The 25441-nt window shown below is 36.1% G+C and overlaps 3 protein-coding genes across 10 annotated transcripts in view; 2 read left to right on the top strand and 1 right to left on the bottom strand.

Moving 5' to 3' along the window:
• The first annotated feature begins 539 nt into the window (after nt 1-539).
• Nucleotides 540-7063, top strand: LOC118737313 (eIF-2-alpha kinase GCN2). The gene is made up of 14 exons (XM_036467741.1): nt 540-859; nt 924-1108; nt 1399-1901; nt 1975-2605; nt 2660-2975; nt 3042-3227; nt 3287-3414; nt 3479-3664; nt 3725-3933; nt 3996-4291; nt 4351-5394; nt 5453-6253; nt 6309-6478; nt 6539-7063. The coding sequence occupies exons 1-14, from the start codon at nt 794-796 to the stop codon at nt 6663-6665; spliced, it is 4848 nt and encodes a 1615-aa protein (XP_036323634.1). The 5' UTR covers nt 540-793; the 3' UTR covers nt 6666-7063.
• Nucleotides 7008-9894, bottom strand: LOC118737314 (polyribonucleotide nucleotidyltransferase 1, mitochondrial). Its single transcript, XM_036467742.1, has 7 exons — nt 9686-9894; nt 9198-9617; nt 8601-9144; nt 8414-8541; nt 7808-8353; nt 7391-7748; nt 7008-7324 (listed from the first exon to the last, which is right to left on the bottom strand). The coding sequence occupies exons 1-7, from the start codon at nt 9814-9816 to the stop codon at nt 7160-7162; spliced, it is 2292 nt and encodes a 763-aa protein (XP_036323635.1). The 5' UTR covers nt 9817-9894; the 3' UTR covers nt 7008-7159.
• A 3480-nt stretch (nt 9895-13374) lies between these two features.
• LOC118737312 (G protein-coupled receptor kinase 2) overlaps nt 13375-25441 on the top strand; it is a 255458-nt gene continuing 243391 nt past the window's right edge. For 4 of the 8 annotated variants that reach the window (XM_036467738.1, XM_036467739.1, XM_036467735.1 and 1 more), the window contains exons 1-2: nt 13375-13586; nt 17916-18245. The gene's annotated coding sequence lies outside the window, so the exon portion shown is untranslated. Of the gene's footprint in view, nt 13607-17915; nt 18246-25441 lie in introns of all 8 variants that reach the window. The other 4 variants (XM_036467734.1, XM_036467733.1, XM_036467740.1 and 1 more) reach the window with 4 other exon arrangements.

Raw genomic sequence — 25441 nt, 5'->3', positions numbered from 1 at the left:
TTGGAAGACCGACACATAAAGCGCTCTCATCCAGTTCGCTGTGATTCAAAACGGAATCATAAACCAAGTTTCAATGCGCTTAGAAATTCAAAAAAGTATTGACTCGGTTTTGTTTTCAAATCCGTGCTTTATTTCTCACATCGGTTAGACAGCAGGTATAAACACATCACTCATTTGACGCGAAGTGAAAAAAGGCTGGTTTTCTTTATACATCCCGTTTTAAATTTGAATTATTTATTTATAATAAGTTTAAATTATCTTTCGATTCCATTTCGGTCAATAGCGCAAATTAATTATTAAAGAAATATTGAAAGAAAACAGCAAATTTTGTTTACTTTTGAATACGGTTTCAGCGAGTATAGGGCACACGTCGGATGAATATACTGACTTTTAGCTTTTTTTTAAACAAACTCGCTTTTCAAATATTCTGGTCACACTGCCCAAAATCAGCAACTGATTGGTGCGGACAGAAAGCAAAACAAAAGCACAAAACCTCATGATGAGCTAGCAGCGATATTATTTCGCAATCCAAACAAAAACCACTGTTGTTCCATCTTCGTTTTTGCGAGGGGTTAAAAACGTGAAAAAGTTGAAAAAATCATAATTGTGCGAAACATATGTATGAAAAAGAGATTGGATAAAACACGTCCATTATATTATAAAAGATAAATTAAGACAAGTGATGTACAAAAGGAGAAAATCGTTTAAAACTTTATTAACCGATAGTGAAGCAGAAGTGCTGCAATTTTCCTATCAAGAGTCTTGTTGAATATACAAATACAACCGGCAAGTTATGACGACGCCGGCAGTGAAGGAATCATTTCGTGAACGTCAAATTCATGAATTAGAAGTGATAAAGGTATGAAAAAAGTGCAAAAATCTATAATATTTGCCCACATTAAATGATACCACTAATTTTGTAGGCGATTTTCGGCAACGATGTTGAGGTATTACGTCCCAGCTGTGACACAGATACGCCAGCTGCGCAATGGAAACCAACTGAAATCCGCATATCGTTGACGCCATTGCGCGACTCATCTAATGAACATACCGAGGCGTATGCGCGCACAAAGCTGCACATTATCTGCCCGTCAAAATACCCAAAAGTGTAAGTAAATAATTCAGGTAAACTGATGATTATTACAGGTATCCTTACGGGACACTGCATGATTTTCTCTGTCGTTGTATCAAGGCAACGAGAGAATAGTATAGCATCAAAATGGCCAAAGGATGATCACAAACGATCCCTACCTCCAAAAAGTTTCTGTGGACAGATGAGTAGAGCTATGCTCTCTACATACATAGATCCACTAAGTCGCAGTGCTTATCTTTTTTATAACCTATCTAAATACTTATTTAGGGTTTTAAACTGCTTCTAACAAAATTAGTTTTCTGCAGCGCACCTAAAATATTGTTGGAAGATTCAAAAGGTCTCTCCGATCAGCTTGTGGTGGAGTTGCTGCAGCAGCTACAACAGCAATCTGAGGAGTTACGGGGCGAAGTTATGATTTATGAGCTGGCGCAAACTGTGCAATCATTTCTATCAAAACACAATAAGCCGCCACGAGGTTCCTTTTATGATGAAATGTTACAAGAAAATCAAAAACGTGAAAAAGAACGTATCGACTTGCAGAAGCGCAAAGAAAAAATAGAGAGGCAAACATTGTTCGAAGAGGTTGAGCGCCGCAAAGAAATGTTTAAGAGCGAAGCCAAACGTCGAGGTGAAGCACGTCGTAGTATGAGCGAATCAAATTACCATGCCAGCTCATCGGAAAGTTCCGAGAATTCGTCGCCATACTATCGTGGACACTGTTATCCCAACAAATGCTTGAAGCATCGCAATAGTGAAAAACTATATTTCCATAGAGTTGGACGCCAAGTACAAAGAGGTTGTTGTTTAGGTAAGAAAAAATAAAAAAGCGATTAAAAAAGCACAATAACATTTTGTAAATCATTTCATATGTACGCGTGAAGGACACTCACAAAAAGGCTGTGTCGCATATACTGGCATTGATTTGGACACTGGGCAACTACTATATTTAACCGAATGGACCATAAAGTATACGCAATTAGAACAAAAATGTGGAAATGGTGGACACTGTTCCTGGCTGGCCACAGAACCAAAATGTAATGGAAACCATCGCGTGGATGACGTTATATCCTCTATCGAAAAGCAAGTAGCTACGCTCTCGCAGTTACATCATAAAAATCTTATACAATACGAATGTGTGTTATGTATCAAACGAAAAGAGGGACTAATTGTTTATCTCGTGCAAGATTTTTTGCTAGGCACCAGCGTGTTGAATATATCTTCCAGTCTGGGTTGGTGTTTAGAAGGAGTACGAATGGTAGCACGCGGTGTACTTGACGCGCTGGTTTTTCTGCACAATAAGGGCGTATCACACAGCCACCTTATGGATAGCACAATATTTATGGACAATACAGGAACTTTGCGCTGCACAGACTTTTCGCTTGTACCCAATTTGCTTGAACTAGTGGGCGGTGCAGGACAGCGTTCAATGCATGGCGATTTACCAGCTTTGGGAGCGCTCATCGAAAGTCTCATGCCATCCCATACATATGAGATGCGAGATTTTATCGACAAGTAAATTGAATGCCACTCAAAATGCAGCTCATAATTTAACTTACTTTTATTTAGGTGCAATTCTGACCGCACGCTCTCTGCTTCTGAACTTCTCGATCATCCATTCTTGCATTCATCTTTGCTCGGACAGGACGATAAAGCTCTTGCACTCGCTATAACACAACAAACCCAGCGTCGAACTTCCGGCGGTACACCTGGTGTCCCAATAAAAAGTACAAAACCGACGCGAGAACGACTAGATCGCCAACCGAAGCATCTGCCGGTTGCCTTGTCTGTCATACCTTTAATGCCTATGAGCCAGTCTAGGTTGCGGAATGAATTTGAGGTGATAACCTATTTAGGAAAAGGTGCATTTGGAGATGTGTTGAAAGTGGGTATAAAACTGCAACGATTTTTTAGGAATGATTCTCCAAATAAATAAATATAATTGTTTTAGGTACGTAATATATTAGATAACCGTCAGTATGCTTTAAAGCGTATTCCACTGCCAGCTCGTAGTCGTCAACTCTATAAGAAAATGACCCGAGAAGTCGAATTGCTATCTCGTTTGAATCACGAAAATGTTGTACGATATTTCAACAGTTGGATAGAAAGTGTAACCGAAGCGGATGAAGAAGAAATGGTTGGAAAATTGTAAAAAGCTGTGATTATAATACATTACAAAAATCCATATAATTTCAGGAAAAATTGTTGGGGGATGAAGTGTCAGCCAGTAACGAAATCAGCTTTAAGCCACCACCATCACCCCAACTTGGTTTACCCATAAAAGATGATGAAGACAGCTCGTCCAGCATATGGAGTGGCTGTGTGTAAGTCATTATGCACTTCCATATCATATATGCAAACGTGTTTATCCACACTTTCGTTCTTTAGACCAACTGCAGATGATTCTGACTCCGATGGCATTGAGTTTGTTGACTCCAATGGCGAAATTGTCAATTACGATGATGATGACGACGAAGAAGATGAGCCATCTAGGCAAGTCTCCAAAACATTTTCGCCTAAACCTATGCAAGTTATGTATATTCAAATGGAGTTCTGTGAGAAGTGCACACTGAGGTAAGAAAATAAATTAAACGAAAGCATATAAAAATGCATTGTCGCATTTCCTTTTTGCAGAACTGCCATTGATGATAATTTATATGAGGATACTGAGCGCCTTTGGCGTTTATTTCGCGAAATCGCTGAGGGTTTATCTCACATCCATCAACAAGGTATTATACATCGCGACTTGAAGCCGGTAAATATATTTTTGGACTCACATGATCAGATAAAAATTGGAGATTTTGGGCTTGCAACAACCAGTTTCTTAGCGCTGCAAAGCCAACGTACGTTAATAATATTCAAATAGTTATTTTTAAAAAGGATTTTAAGAAGTATTTAATTTTAGAAGAACAAGCGTCTCATCAATACTCCATTCAAGTTGCTTCTATAGAAGATGGTACAGGCACTGGAAAAGTAGGCACAACGCTGTATGTAGCGCCTGAATTAACTGGTAATGCTTCTAAATCTACGTACAGTCAAAAAGTTGACATGTACACCTTGGGTATTATACTTTTTGAAATGTCACAACCACCGTTCCAAACGGGCATGGAGCGTGTACAAACAATAGTCGCGCTACGCACCACCGCCATTGTGATACCCGACGCCATGCTAAGCGATAATCGTTATGAAAAAACTGTGAAGGCAAGTTAATTTTATATAAACGTTGATTTTGAAGTATGTATTAACTTTTTTATTTTCAGATTTTACGCTGTCTTCTAAATCACGATCCGGCGCAACGCCCCACCGCCGAGGAATTGCTATCCTCAGACCTGGTGCCGCCCGCGCAGCTTGAAGCGAATGAACTTCAAGAGATGTTGAGACATGCGCTTGCAAATCCCCAAAGCAAAGCTTACAAACATTTGGTAGCCCGTTGTCTGCAGCAGCAAAGTGATGAACTTCTTGAATATACCTACCACTTGGGTAGTAGTCGCAATATGAAATCATGGAATTCGCCAATCTCATTAGATGGTTTAGTTTCATTGAATCCAATTTTTGAATTTGTCAAAGCAAAAGTTGTGGCACTGTTTCGCAAACATGGTGCAATCGAAGTGGACACACCACTGCTGTCGCCGCTTTCTAAACATACGAATCCCTGGAACAATCCTGTGCGACTCATGACACACTCCGGCTGTGTAGTGGTGCTGCCCAGCGATTTGCGCACTGAGTTCGCACGTCACATAACCATGAATGGAGTGAATATGATACGCCGCTACTGTGTAGATCGAGTCTACCGCGAGGAGAAGGTCTTCAATTTCCATCCCAGACAGAGCTACGAATGTGCCTTCGACATAATAACACCGTATGCCAGTAGTCCGCTGGTTGATGCCGAATTGCTATCGCTTGCCTATGAAATCACCAATGAAATACCGCGATTGCGCGAAAAAAACATGCGCATACGCATGAATCATACACATCTGCTTCGCGCCATACTGATCTACTGTAATGTACCTAAGTCTTCGTACACCGATTTGTTTGCGAACATAGCTGATTTCATAGAAGGCCGTATATCTAAATTTCAATTCCACTCAAGCGTGACTGTGATCATGGAGAAGTCACGTTCCTCCGCTTCGGCGCTAATTGACTTATTGCTGGCAAATTTTTTGATGAGTGGCACCAGAAGCAATGTCGACGATTCGTCGTTGAAATCGCTCGTACGTGGTAAAGGTGAAGCGGCTTCACTGGCTAAGAGCGCGCTGCGGGAGTTGGAAGCAATTGTAAGCTTGGCACAGAGTCTGGGCGTTACAGTGAGTGCCTCAAAGCAATTATTTGTGCTTTTCAAGTAATATTATTTGCTTTTTCCAGTGTCCGATACACATTTTCGCTGGTTTGCCCATCAGCTTCGATCGCGCCAGCGGTGGGGGAGCTGTGTGGCAATTGATCGCTGATCTTAAGCCCAATCGCAGCACTAACTCCTCGGTGCTGGCAATGGGTGAGCGTTACGACACAATGTTGAATGAGTTCCAGAAGCAGGCGCAAGGATTCAATCAAAACATACCAGGTCGTGTCATTAGCGGCGCTGGACTATCCTTTTCTCTCGACAAATTGGTCGCTGCCATGGAAGTCGACTACGTCAAAGATTGTCGTGCCATAGATGTAGGTGTGTGCGTGAACGGCACCCGCCCGCCGTTAAAATATGTCACCGATATAATGCGTTTACTGTGGTCAGCAAACATCCGCTGCTGCATAGTAGAGTCGGCTACCGGTGCAGGCGATGAAGCCCAAGATTTGGCCAAGTTGGGCGCATTGCATGTAATTCTTGTGGCGGAAAATGGCGCGCTGCGCATATGTTCGTGGGAACGGGATCGCTTTCAGGAACGGCATGTGACGCGAGCCGAACTTATCGACTTCATACGTAAATTGCGACCCGAAGTGCACTATACCCATGCCATTGACTATGTGAGTCAGATATCGAATAATAGCGCCGGAGGCAATACGTCCTATAGTGGCGGTTGTAATTTTGGACGCGGCGATGGCCTGATGACATCTGCTTCAAGCGCAGGCATAAAAAGCAGTTATAACCCCAGCCAATGGCCTAACGTGCAGGTGGTGTTTGTGGTGCATGACAAGTTAACGGCCAACTTGAAGAGGCGCTATGAAAATCAGGTACGAGCACCACGTACATACAATACATTTATTATTATCAAGATTTCATTCACAGGTTACGCAGCAGATGTCTATGACGCTGTCACAGTTCGTGAAAAAGGAAAGTGTGCTTGTGCTGGTGGTGGAGTTGCCACCAGTGACGGTCAATGCTATCGTGGGTGCAATCAATCCGCGCGAAGCAGACAAAAAGGAGACTGAAGTTGAAATCAACAATGTGATAGAAAGGTAACTCTCAATTTGCATTTACACGATTTAATTTCATTTCAAATTATTTCGCGTTCTTAGGTTTCCTAAGTTCAAACGGTATATAACCGAAATAACCGATGAGATTATCGATTACCTAACCGGGGACAAAGCATCCATAGTTGCCTTGTATACCATTTCGGACTCATACTATCGTGTAATCATATGATCATCACTCACAACAGCCCCGGCATGCCGTCTTTTACATCTTCATTAAAGAAAAATTGGCCACTTATTTATTTTATTAGAAAAAATCTTGAATATTAAGTAGCATACAGAACCAACCTAACTTGTTTCAATCTCTGATAAAATTTTGTACAAAATCTCTAAAAATTTTTGATAAAGCATTTATTTCACATAATTTTTATCGAATTAAGTGAACTTAGTCAATTACCCAACAAAATGTATTTTTACAAACATACGACTTAATTTTTTTGTATTTATCTATTCTATTCTTATTTAATTATTTTTAAGCTTCACACCCTTATTTCTCTCAGCTGTGTCATATATGTATATTTCCATTAAAGATTTTAATAAAGCCTTCAATTTCTAGAGATTTACAACTGATGCATGACTTGTTCAATTTGCAGCCTTTTTGGACAAATAGTTCCAATATTACAAAATCTAAAAGCATTAGTAAATAGGATAACATTTGGTGTTTCACTACGTTTCCTCCGCCGTCTTAGTGTGACTGCGTGGTATATTTGTTGTGGGACCTTGTAACACTTTGCGCGACAAGCGCATAAAGCCGGACACAGGATCACGTCCGAAGTACTTAACTTGTATTTCTTGGCCAATCTCCAAACCCAATGCTGATGGATGCGCAATCTGCGAAGGCAAATAATATTCAACTAATGTGTAGATACTTGCTATTTTCGTAAGTTACACATTTACCTTTCTTTGATCCAATTGTGAGTTGTGTAGCAGTGCTGGTGGCATGCTTGGATACAGTATCACCATTACGCCAGTATCGCGTATTTCTGTAATTTTTGCTGTATATATCCCCCCGAATTCCAAATCAGGTATGCGTTCTTCCGTAAGCAAAGCATCTATGTGCTCCTTTGCCTCGTCCATGGCCGCTTGTGAGGGTGCGAATATTGTATATGTCGATTCATCGTCTGGCGAAAGTGATGCGCCTGTTTCGAGGTAGATACGTTTGAGGTGCATGCCACCAGGACCAATTAGCTTGCCCCGCTGATGTGGTTCGATGGTTATGCGTTCAGTCACAGGCCAACATTCCTTTGGATACTTGCTATAATTGGTTTTTGTTGGATTTTAAGTAGAAAGCAACTACGGGCGCGTCAAACTTACCGATGCTCCCTGATTACTTCACCCATAATATCCAATATACGGCCCTTTGCATCGGCTGCCTTTTGAAGTGATTCCATAACTACTTTCAGCGGTATGCCGGGCACTTTTAAGTCTGCTTGTATAGCTGTGAACCCCTTGCGTGTGCCTGCAACTTTCATATCCATGTCCCCCATGTAGTCTTCTATACCCAAAATGTCAGTCAAGATGCGGTATTCGGATAGGTGCTTCGTGTCGTTATTTTCATATTTTGTAACTAGCCCAATAGCGACCCCAGCAGCTGGCGCAGTTACAGGAACGCCAGCATCCATCAGCGCCATAGAACCACCGCACACTGATGCCATCGAACTTGACCCATTCGACTCGAGCACCTCAGATGTGAGCCGCACTGTGAAGGGATAATCATGTGGCAGCGTAGGTACTAGCGCGCGCTCTGCTAACGAGCCGTGACCGAGCTCGCGACGTCCGATCGGACCAATGCGACCAATTTCACCTGTGGCGTATGGCGGGAACTCGTAGTGCAGCATAAAATTCTTTGCTTTGAGGCCACTTTAAGAAAGTATGTATTAAATTTTAGTACAGTTCAATTTTAAATTCTTGCTCTTATACCTTTCTAACGCTGTGATAGCGTCTAATTTCATAGCGCTTTCGTGCGAATCCAAGGAAACTGTACAAAATACCTGCGTCTGCCCACGTTGGAAAAGCGCCGAACCATGTAAGGGCTTGTAAAGGTCCACCTGTGTAATATTAACAATAGAAATTTATTGCTTCTTACAGCTAATCATGTTATACCAACCTGACAATTAATATTTCTAAGGCTATCGTAGTCGCGTCCATCACACCGCTTATTTTCCTCAAATATCAAACTTCTGAATATGCTCTTGCACACTTTATTGAATTCATCGCCTATTAAGGATGGCTCTGTATCTGGATACGATGACCATACTTTGTCGATGACATTTGATCGCACATCATTTACTGCATTGTCACGAGATATTTTGTCATGAGTAGCATCTTGAAAAATTTCACGAAGCCGCATTTCACTCATGCTCTTTACAGCCTCAGAAATGTCTGTATCGACCGCTAGCGGTACTTCAACGGCTCGTTTACTTCGCCCATATGCTTTTTGAAGACGTTCAATTTCACTGATAATGAACTGCGCTTCACGTGTGCCCTGTTTGATTGCCTTGAGCAAGTCTTGCATTAGCACCACATTACCCTTGCCTTCGAGCATGACCACTAGATTTTGTTTCGTCGCTGACACTACCAAATCCAGCTGTGAAGTCTGCAACTCTCGCCTTGTGGGGTTGATTACTATTTCACCGTCGCAGAGACCCACGCTAAGTGATTATATAAGTACTACTTCAAACTACTTTGAATTTGAATTACTTACCGCACTGCACCAATAGGTCCATTCCAGGGTATGTCGCTTAAACTTATTGCTACTGACGCTGAATTTATAGCTAATACATCCGGAGAGTATATAGCATCCATAGATAGTATATTGCACACTAGCTGGGTCTCCGTGCGAAAATCTGATGGAAAAAGGGGCCGGACAGTGCGATCGATAAGACGTGCCGAAAGAATTTCCTTCTCTGATGGACCCAGTTCACGACGCAAGAAATTCATTGGTATTCGTCCCGAAGCCGCGCTTTTCAAGCGATAGTCTACTACGAGCGGCATGAAACTTGCGCCGGGTGCCTGTTTTGGTTTAGACACCGCAGTCACCAATACTGCTGTGTCCCCCATTTGGCAAACACCAGTGCCATTGGCAAAGCGTGCCAATTTGCCAGAGCTTATAGTCATGGGGCGACTGTATGTGGAAGTTTTTTTAAATCAAGGTTTGAAAAGTGATGCGGCAATTATTTAAAGTTGGCTTACCCGTTAGTGAATTTAACTTCCACAGATGGGTAATCACTGTGCCTATTTTGAATGTGGCGCCTACACGTCGGTGCACCATATTGTAGTTGCAAATTGATAAGTTTCAAACATCTCCGGGGGCAAGAAAGCATCCTCGTAAAAACCACCGGGGCAAAAGAATTTGGCACACGCAGGTGAGCGTTGACAATTCTCAACAGCTGATTTTTGAAGGCAAAGTAGGGAGTTCGGAAATACATCGAAGCATCGAAAATATCGATTTTTTGCTCGATGCATCGAAATTTTTCCACTTCCGTCATTCCAGTTTTTACCCATGAACCAAAAATATAAGATCACGTAAGAACGCGACGTTGTATTTGTAACTGGTTTTGAGAAAAAAGTTTGCGAAAGCGGGTTCGTCAGCTGAGCGTTTGTTTATATCACAAGCACCATTATTTTACACTTTTATTCAAGTAAAGAAGAGTTAATTCAACATGACAACACATTTTAAAGCATTTTGTTGCATCATTTTACCTAAATTGTGCGTTTAAAGTGACTGACAATAATTTTGGCTAATTTTGGTTTTCGTTGTTTTCTTTGCTTTGTTTACTTTTCGCTCGTTTTCCAGTGAAACAAGATGGCGTAGAACCCGCTAAAAAAATCGACTTTTTTCGCTCTCTTGTTCTTACGTGATCTTGTGTCTTTCGTTCATGGTTTTTACCTTCCTTTTATTAGCTCGGGATGTAACTATGTTACCTTCCTTTTATTAGTTCGGGATGTAAAATGTAATATTGATGCGCCTAAAAGATGCAGCGATTTCTATTCTCAAGTTACATACCGGATGACAGTACGAATGGCATTAGCTCTGATCCAATACTTTTCGTGAAAAATCCTGTAAAACTGTCAAACAGCAAAATTACTCTCTGAAGTGAGAGTAAAAAGTGAGTAACAGCAAAAAGTACGGGAACAAAATACCATTTTTCTTGTAAAAACGTCAACCAGTGATCGCTTGACACTTTTCATGATTTTAGCTCTGATCCAGTACTCCATGAACTTACAGGATTTTACACGAACTTGCAGGAAGTTGCAGGAAAAATGTTCCCGTACTCCAAAATTCTCCAAAATCCTGTAAATGAGAGCGACTTTTGGAGAGTTGTGTAGAGAATGAAGTTGCAAGATTTTATCCGAACTTTTTCTTCTGGTAAAATCCTGAAAAGTGTCAAGCAATCACTGGTTGACGTTTTTACAGGAAAAATGAATTTTTTGTTCCCGTACTTTTTGTTGTTACTCACTTTTTACTCTCACTTCAGAGAGTAATTTTGCTGTTTGACAGTTTTACAGGATTTTTCACGAGAAGTATTGGATCAGAGCTATTACCAGAAGAAAAAGTTCGGGTAAAATCTTGCAACTTCATTCTCTACACAAATCTCCAAAAGTCGCTCTCATTTACAGGATTTGGGAGTACGGGAACATTTTTCCTGCAACTTCCTGCAAGTTCGTGTAAAATCCTGTAAGTTCATGGAGTACTGGATCAGAGCTAATTATAATAGGGAGGTTTTAGTTTTTTAAACTATAACTTTATTTAATTGTACAAAAAAGAGCAGTGACTTTGACCAAAAAATTTAAACGGATCCAAAAAGTTCCGTTAGCTCAGATGTTTTTATCTCCTAGCATTGTTATACATATTTCAAGTTGAATTAAGTTGAATTAAATTTTTTAAGTACATGGGAACTCTCGAACGAACGGTGCAGATCTGATGACCTGGACAAAAAGTCGCTTCGCGTAATATATATACAGATATTGTTTTATTAGGAATTTGCTGCGAATAAACAACCAATTTATCGGCTGTTCATGAAACTTGAAAATTATTACTGTATTTGAGTTCGCGTACTTTTTTGGATATTTCCTCTATGAGAGCGAGTTCTTAAAAATTAAGTTACTGAAGAGTTGCTGGCGAATCACTATTAATAATTAATAATTTGTAAACAAACCGAACTATTGCAACGTAGTAGTCGGTGAATTTATTATGCAATAAACACCAAAAAAATATTTCTCCAACCTTGGAGAAATTCATAGTTCTAAAGTTGATATCCAACATGATTCTCAAACTCGTCTCTAGCCGATGCGCAGATACGTAAAAAGTGATAGGGAAACGAATTTTTAATTATCAAGTGAAAAACTAAAGCTATATAAAGAGTAAAATTACCAACAAGAAGTAAATAATCTTCAAAGTATCCTCAAGTGACAAAATTACTGTCGGACTGTATACTGTGAAGTGAATTATTGCAATACGATTTCGATTAACTACATAATACAAAAGGAGTAATAAAATGAAAAGGGTATAAGGTATTTTATTATTTCAATTTCAGTAATTCAATGTAATTCAATGTTTAAGACCAATTGGAGAATTACATTGGAGTTCATGTTGAGAACTAGAATTTTCTCAACTTGCGGAACAGTCCTTTTTTCAAACAAAGACAAATGCCCTTTTTGTTGAGAACGCTATGATCCTCCACTTGAGGTACTATTGAGAAACAACGTTGGAGATTTGCGAAATATCTTAGTTCTCAATTTAACCTTAAGTTGAGCTCAAAACTAAATGTTTGTTGGGCATGAACTGGTTTAGTGAAAAAGTGTGCATTAATCGTTATTGGCAGGAGAGCACTGAATAGCAGAGTGCCCAGATTTACCGGTTTAGGGATTTTTTGGCAATTTTGTGCGTAAAAATTTAGGAAATCGCTTTTGGCGGTTTTTGGCGATTTTTTCCTTTCAAGTCAATTTTTTGTGCGCTGTCATATAAATGTGTCAAAACACGTGATAATTATGTTATGGAGAAAGAGTTTTAATTTTGATGGGGCAACACTTTTTATTGTTAACGAATTTATTGCAGCATATCGAACATTTGCCATTATTAAACCGCAATTTCATTCGTGGAAATAGCTGATCTCACCTTATTATAGCTTAAAAGCGGATTGTGTGATTAATCAAGTAATATGAGTTATAAATAAATTTATTAATTGCGCAGTACTATTGGAAAATATGTCAATACAAATATTTTTTTAAAGTATGAATACTTTTAAAGAAAATTGTTTGACCATCAGTCTCATATAAGTGATTTCTGTTATTTATTCACTACCCTGAAGGCATTATAAAAGTTTGAATATTTTTAAAGAAAATTGTTTGTACATCTCTATCATATACATATGTAAGTCATGATATTATTACTCCTAAGGCATTCTATTCGTTTTTGGCCTTAAAAACTGTGGTATAACTATGTTATAAAAGATTTTTGGCGATTTTTTTTTTCAGAAAATAAACGTGGCAATGCAAGCGCTTTTTCTATGCATTTTGCTGTCAAATTCAAATTCAGGTTTAGTAATTTTTTCAGGTCATTAGTTTTGTTATAAGCAAAAAAATGTCTGCCAACATAGTTGAAATTGGAAAGTGTCTGTATACACCGTGTTAACAGATAAAAAGTAGTATCGAAAAATTTGAATTTCAGATATAAGAACTGCTTCCGAAAGCCAGTCTACATGCAAGGTGTACCAATTTTGGTCCAATTATACCAAAACGACATGCCGGTAGTGCATTCCAGTGGAAGTATTGTGATCTATCCCTGTTCTGACATTCATTCTTGTTTTTGTTTTGTGTATTTTCCTTTCTTCATCTTTGCTTTGTGCCGTCCTGTTATATCATGTCTCCATGTCTCGTTTTCGTTATGCTTCGTTATTCGGTTATTCTTTAACGAGAAGCAGAAGTGATAGTGTCGTTTTCGGGTCTCGTGAAAATTCGTTGTGAATAATTTTCTTAAAAATTGTGGGAAAAGTAAAAAATTCAGTGAAAATCAAAGAAAATAATTCCACTCTTTCGTATCTGCCGAAATAATTATCGCGCAAGTAAAATTTTGACGCTCATGAAGAAGAAGGTGTGCGTGTGAATATATGGGTTTAGTATTAGAGCGCGGTTACCCACGAACGTGTACGTAGCGTAGCGTAGAAGTACGTAGAAAGATATCAAGTATGCTGTTGATAGAAAGAGAGAGAAGCAACGTCTACGTCACGGTCATGCGGTGGTGAGTTTTTGTTAACACGCAGATGCCATAAGATAGATCGTGTCAGCTGACACGTTCTCCGTTTTTACGTTCGTGGGTAACTGCGCTTTTACAGAAAAGCTAATGAAATATGTAAAATGTAGTGAAAATAATTTAGTGTATAAAACGCCGACGTTGTTCACGAAGAAGAGTGGAAGAGAAAAAACAGAAAATTTCAGTCATTCTGTGTGTTGGCCAAAAGAAAAGTCTCAAAAAGAACGGTGGCGGCGGCGTCGACTTTGACAGCAGAGACTTTATACGAACCAGCGGCGACGTCGGCGACACCCAAAAAAAAAAAACAGTGTGCGGCACAAGTGATTTCTATTGAGGCCAACACTACAAAATCGAATCGCTAAAATAAAATATAAAATCAATCGATAGATGTAAACCGAAACAAAATAACAAATATGTACACTAGTTGTGAATCATAAACGAAGTTCATTGATTAAAGTTATTTATTTTTATATTTCATATGTATGTATATATGTATGTATGCACATACATATATATGTATTCTTAAAAGACTTATCGCTGTGGAATTTTTATACAGTGGCTCCAAATTTCATGTGTTTTTTTTCATAAAGGCAATAACACAAATTCGTTAAATTTTGGGGTAAAATTGCACTTTAGCCAAATTAGGCCAAAATTGACGAAAAAATTCAAGAAGGGTTTCAATCGACGTGTTTTAGCGCAAATAATAATAATCCGAGACTGGAAATTAACATTTTTATTTCGTTAAAGAGTACAGTGGCTTCAAATTTTCATGTGTTTCTTTTCATAAAGGCAATAACACAAATTCGCTGAGTTTTGGCAAACTGTGCAGTTTCACGCTGATATATCGTACATATATGTACATATTTATGTGTTAATAAAGATTATTGAAACACACATAAAAATTTATTGAGAGATTGCAGGTAGATTTCTGACATCTCGCCGACCGTCGGTTAGTTTATGTACATAAATCCACGATTGTAAAAGTAATATTCCTGGCCACAAATACGCATACACATACATATCGTCGTTTAAAGTACAAAACCGCGTATCGTTGTTCTGCAAACCGCGTAACTGACATTTTTGCCAAAAATTTATTTATTTACTTATTTCAGTCAATTGATCAATAAATTCTTACTGACTATAATTTAGAAGTAGGTACTTAAAACCAGAGCTGGGTAATTTTTGATCACAATTGCACTTTAATTCCGATTGCTCAATTCTAATCCTTAAATTACCTATATGATTACGATTACTTTAATTGTAATCATAAAAGTTACCATTATTATTATAATTGTAATCCTAAAAATTTAAGGACTATGATTACTGTAATCGTAATCATGAAAAACATGATTGCGAATACCGCAATTGTAATCCTGAAAATTTTAAGATTACAATTGCAGTAATTCTAAAAATCCTAAAAATATTATCAATACAATTAATGTAATCGTAATAAAGAAAATGTTGATTGCGATTATCTGATATTCTGTAGAAGTTTAGTACCTAGTTATTTAAATGAGCTGACCTTTCGCCGAAAAATATGTAAAATTGATTTAAAGTCAAAATTAAACAGTTGCAAGCCCGGTTAAACCCAACATCAAAAAATAAAAACAACAAAAATAGGTTTTTTCTTATAGCGGGCGCATCTGGGCAGGCAATGGAAATCATCCGAGTGTATATCTGTCGTGAAAAAGAGCTTCTTCCAAAAATGCAATCGCCTTTCGGGTCGGCGTAAAATTGTAGGATCTTCCCCTTTGTGTGACCACATCAAGGTGGACAGTTAATCAAAGTCAACCTTTACTGGAAATACTGCGACCACGAGTCTGTGTAGAATATTAAGACAATTTCAAACAAATATGCGAATACATAACTTAAAACCATTTTGGTGTATAAAAATCAATATTTGCTCATAGCAAAGCAGTAATCGATTACTGTAATCCTAATCATGAATTGCATGTTTGCGATTACTTTAATTTTAATCCTAAATATTTAACAGTTACGACTACTGTAATGGTAATCTTAAAATTAATAGGACATGATTCTATACTATAATCATAATGATAAAAAGTACGATTTCGACTACAGTAGTCGTAATAGTTAAATTTTAAGTATTACAATTAAAGTATTCACAATCAAGCATGTTTTAATTGCAATAACAGTAAACGTAATGCTGAAATTTTTCGATATTACAATTACAATAATCGTAATCCTAAGTAATCGAAATGTAATCGTAATCATAAAGTGCCCAGGTCTGCTTAAAACTAGTTAAATAAGAGAACCATTTTGTTTTTACTTCCTCGAAAATAATTTATGCAACGTCACATACGCGGTTTTGCATTTTGTTGATACTCGGTTTTGTACTTTAAACGACGATATGTTTGTACATATGAACATAAAAAACTTGACCTTTGAATTAAATTTTTAAAATGCATTCGGAAGAAAAACTTAATTTTAAATAGCTACATATTTACTTTATAGTAAGTATCACACGGGTAAAGGAGTTCCTTATTTTTACCAATATAAAACGGCAATTTTACAATTTTTTATGCTCCATGTATGTATGTACATACAGATGTGCCGACACATTTACTTAATTTGTTTGTAGTTGATATAATAAATAAATCGAGGGCTTATATTAAATACCTTCTACCTGAAATTTTCACAAAAAACTACTTTGCAATGTTTGGACCCATCTGGGACTTACCTGTTTCACTGAAGTTAATTATGACCTTAAAATTTTAAAGTAAATTCTTCTGTCAAGTGTTATGCAAGGACAGCATCAGTGTTGCCAGAACTTTTTGGACCGACCGGCTAAATTGGCAAAACAAAAAAAAAGGCTAAAAAGGGCTAACAATTTCAACTCAATTTCACATGTTTTATTTAAATAAATCATAAGTAGAAAGACTAGTTCTTGGAGAGAAGTTGCAAATTCAAGCTGGAGAAAATTTTGACAGCAAGAATTTGCAATTAGGAAAAACATATGATTGTGGCACATGGTTGCATTTTTTGTAGAAGATAATTTGAATAAACAGGGCCGTCAAATTTAAAAATTTACAAACTTAAGCACTTTAAAAATAAAATATGTAAGTAAATACTTGTTTACTTCATTAATTTAGTTAATTCCATTGATTTGAAACGTACTCGGAATGCAGTGTCAACCAGAGGCGATATAGGAAACGCCACAGTTAGTACGGCAAAGAAATTGAAAAGTATGTTCAAGAAAGTCGTTATAGCAAGAAATATACATGCAGATCCTGTTTTTTCCCCTCTGAAAGAATTTTAAAATTCTAACATAAAAATTTGTTATGTTTGTTTAAGTAGCTGGCAGGGAAACTTGCAAGTTCCTGCAAATTTGCGTTCGTGCAGAAATTTGCAAGTTTCACTACTTGAGAGAGAATTTGGGAGCATTTTTTCTTACTATCTGATATTTTGAGTGATAATTTTCACTGGATTTTCGACGAACAAACCTATTGTCTTCCCAGAGAGTTCTCTTTTACATAAAAATTTGTGCCCTTTTACTTTCATTTTGACGCATTTCGGTGTTAGTTCTTTTAATTCAACTTGGAAAAAAGTTAGCTTAAATAAATCCATATGTGTACATAGAGATTGAAAATATCCATTTTGCCTTACCTTAAAACCTAAGGCGTCGGCAACAATGATGTTTTGTAAATACTTGTAACATTTATTCTTGGCACTACTTATATCCAAACACAAACGCGTCTTAAGCAAACTGTGAAAAATTTTGTTATTTTCTAAGTTTGCGAATAAAACTTCACACTTAAATTTAAGTCATTGATAACAAACATTTTATGAAGCATTTTACGGCCTTCTTTATAAAAAATATGTATATATTAAGAAAGCAAAATCGGCTAAAAATGGCTATTTTTTTTACAACACGGCTAACAATCGGCTTCCGGCTAAACCGAAATTTCTCCGGCTGTTTGCTATCGCAATCGGCTAAATCTAGCCGGAAAACTTGTAAAATGGCAACACTGGCCAGCATTAAGTAATATCACCGATGACAGTTAAGGCCCCTATTATGGTTAAGTGGATTTTTATAACAGAATCTCTTTTTTTTGTGAAAAGTGCAGACAGAGGGTATTGAATATAAGCCCGCGATATACAGATGTGCATATTAAATACAAATTAGTACATATTTCATTGTTCTACAAGCTCTACTTAGGTGGCGTAACCAATTAAAACTAAATTGTGATCAGCGCTACCAAAATATAATATCGATACTTATACTAAGTGCTCATTTGTGATTTCCGATTTGCGATCTTCGACATTCTCCAGACATAAAAAAAAAAAAATTATGTGTGCATGTACATATGTTTGTATGTAAATACTGGCCAACTCTGCATAATATACTACTTAAATCTGAATAAGTAATTTGTGTATTTTCGTCTTGAATGGTGAACTAAAGTCTTATTACCTGGCATTTAGTGGACTTTTAAAAATGATTAAACGTCAAATAACTTGCATATGCAGCACTGAATAAAGGTGAGGCTATAAACATTTTATAATCTTATTTTATAGCTACTTTAATAATTACTTTCCTCTCGTTTACTTTCCTTTTAAAAAACGATTAAATGTATGCTACATATGTTCATAATATCGCAAACGATCTTCAGAAGTGACACAATTCAAAATTTGCCATTATTTATTTTATGCGCTAAATTTTAATGTTTTACTTTACACCAAAAGCTGGAGCAAACTTTTGTTATACGGCAAAATCGACTTTTTTCTGGGTATTGAGTCATAGGTAAACAAGTAAGTTAGCCTCCGAAATCGAGATATGGGCCTGCGAAGTTCGAAATAGGGCCTTTGGTAAAAAAATTATATTTAACCTAAAAATATAGACGTAGTCCTCCTTTTGATCTTATTTAAATGGTATATAACTTTTTTTGTGCAAACTTATATTACTGGTGCTATAAGAGGTCAAAGTTCAGATCTTCGAAAAATTAAATTCCTTATATTTCAAACAATTTAAAAAAAATATATATCGTTGTAAAGGTGATTAAACCCCCTTTCTTTCGATATGCATATTTGTATGCTATTAAATTTTAAAAATTAAAAAAAAACATGTTAATGAAAAAATACCTTTTTTTTTATAAAAAAACACATTTTAAACAAAAAAGTACTAACCGATTTTAAAAAAATTGGTATCGTTGTAAAGGCGGTTAAATTTCTTTCTTCTGAAATGCATATTTGTATATTGCGTGTATAAAACTTTGAGAAAAACCACATTTAAATGAAAAAATAACTTTTTTATAAAAAAAAATATTTTAAACAAAAGGATTACCAACGAATTTTTAAACAATTGCTACCGTTGTAAATTACACCACCTTTCTTCTGAGATGCATATTTGTATACCTCGTATAACAAAATTTGAGAAAAACACTTAAAAGGAAAAAATACCAGTTTTTTCTTATAAAAAATATTTTAAACAAAAAAATTAAATAAATAAAACAGAAAATTATCTTTAATTTTTATATTCAACAAGGCCATAATTTAACAAAAACAAATTAATTTTTATATATAACCTGTTTTGTAAAAAATCAAAAACCGAAATTAGAACGAAAAATGACACTAAAGATGGCACAACGCCGAAACCGGTTTGTCTGCAAACCAAACTTGACAAGGGATGACGGAAATTCGTTCCAAAATAAATCAAAAACCATTGTGTTCTTATATTTTTGTATGCCTTAGACTTCTGTAACATATACCTCTCTGAAGTTGGCAGGACAACTTTTTCCCAAAGCAAAAAACCCTATCGGATAATTTGCCGTCAATTATCCGTAAATTTTGCCGCGAACATATTTTTAAAAATATCGCGTGCTCTGCGAACTTCCGTGGAACCTTCTGAAAACCAATTAAGGAAACCAGCTAAGCCCAAACTAACTATTTAATAATTTGCCGTTAATTATCCGTTATTTATCCGTGGGACTAGAAATTTTGTCGCAGATATATTAAAAAAAAAAAATATCGAATGCTCTGCGAACTTCCGTGAAATTCATCAAAATTGGATAACGTTTACCATTTCCGTCCATAAGGGCAATGCCTTAACTTTTACCATTTTCCACATTTCCTCATTCCTAAGCACAGAATAGCGCATATATGAAATTTCAGCGAATTTGTAGTTGAACCGCAGCTTATATGCTGATGTGTCCTATGTCATTAAAACGATTTTTCAGCCTTGACCGCCCTATGTATGCATGTATATATGTACACATACATATGGGCGTTTCCAATGGAATGTCTACCGCCAAAAAAAAAATTAAAGTCGTATATCCTACTTATTTAAAGCCCAATTTGGTTGCTTTTTATAATATATATATGTACACTGGTACACTGGCCGAAAATGGTCTTGTTAGGTGGCTTATTTATGCTCTGATTTGTTTCATATTTGGCATGTTTAATTCAAACATAGTACCGTTGTGTTCCTTCACTTAATTCATAAATTTTCTGACAAATACGCCCCTTCCGAAAATTCAAAGCCATATCTTCAACAAAACGAAATTTCTTGGCACCTTTAAAGCAGCGGTGAAAGTACTTTCCACCTTAATTTAAAAAGTTGTTTGTTTCTCTTGGAAAATGTCAAAATTTTCCAATATCGCCTTTTGCATTGTTACGACGCGTCGCACAGTGGGCCGCCTCATACAATTTAGCCGGCAAACAATATTTTATATTTAAAATTTTCAACAAAACGAGATTTCTTGGCACCGGGTAATTACACCTAAGTCATTTTCTAGTATAACCTTTGTTTTCTGAGAGTAGAAAGTAGGAAACAAAAATTAAGAATTAATTAATGACTGGGCCCAGATTTTTTGTGAGTTTTGGACGTTATTGCGATCCAATCTTCCATATTTTATATTTAGGTTTTTCTAATAGAATAAAGACTACAAACTAAATTTGATCGAAATCGGATGAAATTTAATGTTTCCGCCCACAAGAGTAGAAGGCGTGGAAATTATTCCATCTTTACAAAATTTCATAATTCTCCATTTCAAAGTAAAACTAGAGCACATGTCAAGTTTCAGTGAAATCGGAACAGGTGTACTATTATTTCCACCTGCCTCCATATAGTCGAAACACTGTGCATCATCAGCAAAGAAAAAAAAAAACACTTAACGTGTATTTTTAGCAACTTCAAACATCAACTAAAATTTAGCGAGAAGCTCGGCCAAACACTAACATATGTGTAAGCGCCAATCTATTATTATTATCTAAAACTGCATGTTCGTTTTTTTTATTTATATTAAAGAGTTTGGAATTTAGACACTCATTTTAAAATTCTTCTAAATTTCGTACAAAGACTGAAAATTGGATTTACATAGTTTTCGTTAGATATCTAAATAATGAGCTGTGCTCTAATAAAAAATTTATGAACATTGAAACAAACAAAATAAAAATAATCAAAACTGGTTAAAATATTGAGGTGCTTTTGTTTTGCCGCAGCCCGTACATATCTACCTACATATATTTACTCGTACTTTTCGTGCGTACTTTTGAATGAATAGACTGGCGGGAGGTCGATATGAGCCATACGCCTGCATGTCGCACGTTAAATATTATAGAGAAATAATTCAAAAATTACTTTTTTGGAGATTTCATCATACGATTATTAAGCGTGATAAGTAGAATGTGTCAGTCTAACAGGTTACCTAAAATTTCCTAAATGTGGCGAAGATATGTGCCTTTCCATCTTTCTTTTTATATATCAATTGTATGAATTGATCAAACTTTGACTGCGTTTTGCTACAAATTTCTAAATTTTGAAATAAGTCTCTGTATTATTAAACGTGCGATATATAGTACATACGTACATACATACATATATATATATATATAAAATTTGAAAGATATTATCCGAGTTTTAGCATGTAATTTTAGTAGGCACATAAGTACTTATCAGCCTTAATTGTTCATTGCATTTTTAATTAACACATACAACGCCTTAGATAAGATAAAAGCGAGACACGTTCCACATTATTTTTAAATTCATGGGAATATTTATTCTTAGGAATGTGCTTAAATGACATAATATTCGTACATAGTACGTATGTATATGCATACGTATGTCTATGCATTAAATATTATTCAAACTTGTATTCATACTCGTAAAGGCTTAAATACCACTCGAATTATATGTCAAGTATTACCTTAGCGATGATGCTCTAGCGTTGATAAGGCTGTGGCTTTACTATATTGCATATCGTTTGTTGGATCCAAGAAGCGATGTTGTTGTTAATTTAATTTTATTACCGCTGTCAATTCTGTAGCTCATTTGATAGTTGCCACAACGAAAGCCAGTCGCAATTAATACGCCTACTGACATTTAATTATATTTCTGTGCTCGTATGGAATAATAGCTTATGTCGGGAAGCTGGTTTTAGTATAATGCAGCATTACCTTTATTCTTTAAACTAAAAGTAATTTGGTGATGAGACTTAATAAAAATATTGTCTTGCTACTATCGGAACTATTTCTTGCACATTTATATGGGAAAAGTTCTTCAACGGCTCGGCGCCAGTGAGTCATTCGCAATCGTATGCTGCGAATGCCGCATTATACTAAAGCCAGCCATTGGACATAAGCTACTTATCCATACGAACCCAGATTTATATGTGCACATTTATTGTAAAAGTGCAGGGGAAAACACAAAGTGTCCGCAAGAAAACAAAAAAACCACCAAACAGTTTTTGTTGCCGGCAATAAGAAAAAGTGTCGTTTTCACATCGCTTTATTATTGCTACAGGCGATAGTTGGTGGTAATAATTGTATTCCTTTTAATACTTCATTCATTTTTTTAATACAAAATTGGGACTTAGAAATGAAATTAATTATTTCTCTCGCTATGGCGCTTCCTTCCTTTGGCGCAAATTCGATGCTTTTGGAGAATCCTGTTGACGCACACATACTATGTACATTAATCCGCACCACCAACAAACACACAAACAAAAAAAGTTTGCAGGACACTTGTTTTTTTTTTGGCCGACCCGGGGTCGCCTTTTAAAGTCTTTCAGTATTCATATATATGTACATTGCGGCAGTAAAATACTTCCATAGCAAAAGTTTAATGTTTTTGGTGAGCTTTGATTTATTGGCGGTAGTGTGCTACGTAAGGGAGACAAGAACCGAGATCTGCTAGAATGCGTACTTGAGGCCAATGAACTTTGGTACAAAAAAAAGATGCCACCTCGAGACAAAGATATCGATATATCATACTTTAACAATAGGGATCATTGGGGACCTATGAAAATTTAGTATTAAAAAATGGTTAAATAAACAATTGGGTATTGTTATTGGAAGTCTCTTAAAGAGAAATTATGATTTTCAAGAATTCTCTACCATTTTTACCAAAAAGTTCTAAAGTTCTACATATATATTTTTTTTAACAAACAAATACGGGTGTTCTTTTTTCCATTTAGAAAAATTCTAGGGGGTGAGAGCTTAACATTTTTAACTTTATTCCCCACCCTAATGTACATGCATGTAAGCTACGTTTTGCCGCTTATTATTATTATGACCTTTTAGTGTTAGCTTGTTTGTGACGTTTGCTTATAACCGGTGTTGTTTAATTCTGTCATATCGAATCTATTATTTTTTATGTCGCTGTATTATCATTTATGGTGGTTTTTGCCAGTTATTAAGTTTTTTTTTTACGAAACAACGTCCAAACAGTAGCCAATACATGCTGAGAATAGGAGTCGCACAAACCTGCCTGCCTACTCATATTACTCATTGAACCGCCAACATTTTGACATTAACACCGATTATCATTGGCACCGCTGGCGACACTCGTCAGTCCTGCCAATAGGCGATGTACTCTTTAAGTTAAATGAATTAATTGATATTTTTGTATTACAGCTATTCTATATGCGGTATATATCTACGGTGACTATTCCTACTGATTTTGGCGGGACAGTACCGATTTTGAGAAAATTGGCACGCTGTATATTTTTTAGAAGTCGGGACGTATAAGTGTGCCGATTTTTCATATTTGTAGCGGTTATATACTACCGACTAACAGGTGTCCCCGTGAACTCGTCCCCAAAATCCATTTTTCTGACAAACGGAGCGGTACTTTCGTTATCACAAAGAACATAGAATATAAAGGAGCCATAAACATAGCCAGCATTCTTATTTTCTATGATATTTGCTTATCTTTTATTTTGTCAAAGTGGTACTATCGCTATATTGCAGTCTATCATTCTTGCTTAATTTTTTAATTATTTGTTAAGTTGATTTTTTTTTAATCAAACGATACTAACTTAAATTTTGTGAAACTATAAAAAAGAATACTAATCTCCTCAAAAATTCATGGATATGAGAAATATAAGCTGTATTTATGGTGAGGACACACTCTAAAAAATTTTAGTGTGAATTTACGCATATTAAGAGAGCGTACATTTTTTCGATTTTGCTTTTTGTTTTGTTTTAAATAAAACTGTGTTAAGAGATGTTACGTCTTTTTTATTCTAAAAACAAAATTATATGTTAGGATTCGATGCTTAAGAAATGTCTCGCTTTTTGTCCTCAGAAATCTGGTCACCGTAAGTATATCCCACACAGGGATTCCTAGGTCGGTGTATTTTCACTTACACTGCTTAACTCCAACATAGCCGAGCTGCCTCCTCTCTAACAGTATTTAACTCCAGTAGAAATATCTGTCGAACTGTCAGAAAGAGATCCCTCTAATTAGTAGAAAGGTATTTTCCAACTCTATTTCTTTGTAAAACGAACTCACTCACGTCTTAATTCAAGCTAAAAAAAACACAGCATAATAAAATCAGATTATTACGATACCGTTGAAACATTTTACTAAATCTTTTTATACACATTTTTTAAGGTTAAACTGTTTTGTCATGTGAGGGGGTTTTTACAACAAATTTTTTAAGAAACTGTTTTTATTCATAAAAAACTCCATTTTTGAAGGTATTTTCAAATCAGTTCAGTTCGCATAAACCTTAATAGTTTTCCGATATATTTTGGTGCAAATCTTATGGCCTTATTCATAAGAAATAAGGTAGGTTTAAGGAGTTTTATAAATTTACGTTTTCATACATTTTTTAATTTATAGACCTTTTATAAAGCTACTTTATTTTTTATGAATAAGGCCATTAAAAATAAGTACTGATTTTCTTCTTGTATGGGGAGTGATGCAGTCTAATGTACATATACGTCAAGCTTGAGACTCTAGGTAGCAAACACCTGTTAGATACCAAACATTCCCTTCCAACTCGACTTAATTAACACCAGATCTTCATAAAAGGCGTCAATTAACACTCGGTAAGGTTTCTCACCCTATTTTTAAATCAGCAATACATAGCAAAAAAACTATTATTAGTATTTTTTAATAATAAAAACTTTTTAAAGCAAAAAAAAAACGTCAAAGCTACAAGGATCACTCAATTAGTCTCTAGAATACCTAAGAAAAAAAACAAATTCTGCAAGTAAAAATGGTGTTATTGGTTTTCAAGATATTCTTCAGCATGATTTGTATAATTTTTTCAAACCAAATATTGAAGCATTTTACCCGCGGTAAAGTCGGTACCTCAAAAACATGGGTTTTGTACGCGTTAACAGCTTTTTGTCGAGCATTTTAATGGGAAGTTTCGGATTTTACTTGTTTTACTTTTCGGAATTTGTTTAGGCGCGTCTGCTAACACCAGGCGCCTAAATACATGCTATGT

The sequence above is a fragment of the Rhagoletis pomonella genome, unplaced genomic scaffold (genome assembly GCF_013731165.1).
Source record: "Rhagoletis pomonella isolate Grant_MI unplaced genomic scaffold, Rhpom_1.0 Rhpom_scaffold_00004, whole genome shotgun sequence".
Lineage (NCBI taxonomy): Eukaryota > Metazoa > Arthropoda > Insecta > Diptera > Tephritidae > Rhagoletis > Rhagoletis pomonella.
This window is presented reverse-complemented; position numbering and strand designations above follow the sequence as displayed.

Bases quoted from the DNA above. Each gene is read 5' to 3' on its own strand.
- LOC118737313 (XM_036467741.1), top strand. From the start codon at position 794: ATGACGACGCCGGCAGTGAAGGAATCATTTCGTGAACGTCAAATTCAT. The intron at 1,109-1,398 runs GTAAGTAAATAA...AGTTTTCTGCAG, and splicing joins CCGTCAAAATACCCAAAAGT to CGCACCTAAAATATTGTTGG. The intron at 3,415-3,478 runs GTAAGTCATTAT...TTCGTTCTTTAG, and splicing joins AGCATATGGAGTGGCTGTGT to ACCAACTGCAGATGATTCTG.
- LOC118737314 (XM_036467742.1), bottom strand. From the start codon at position 9,816: ATGCTTTCTTGCCCCCGGAGATGTTTGAAACTTATCAATTTGCAACTA. The intron at 9,145-9,197 runs GTAAGTAATTCA...ATAATCACTTAG, and splicing joins GGACCTATTGGTGCAGTGCG to CGTGGGTCTCTGCGACGGTG. The intron at 8,542-8,600 runs GTTGGTATAACA...AATATTACACAG, and splicing joins TTAGAAATATTAATTGTCAG to GTGGACCTTTACAAGCCCTT.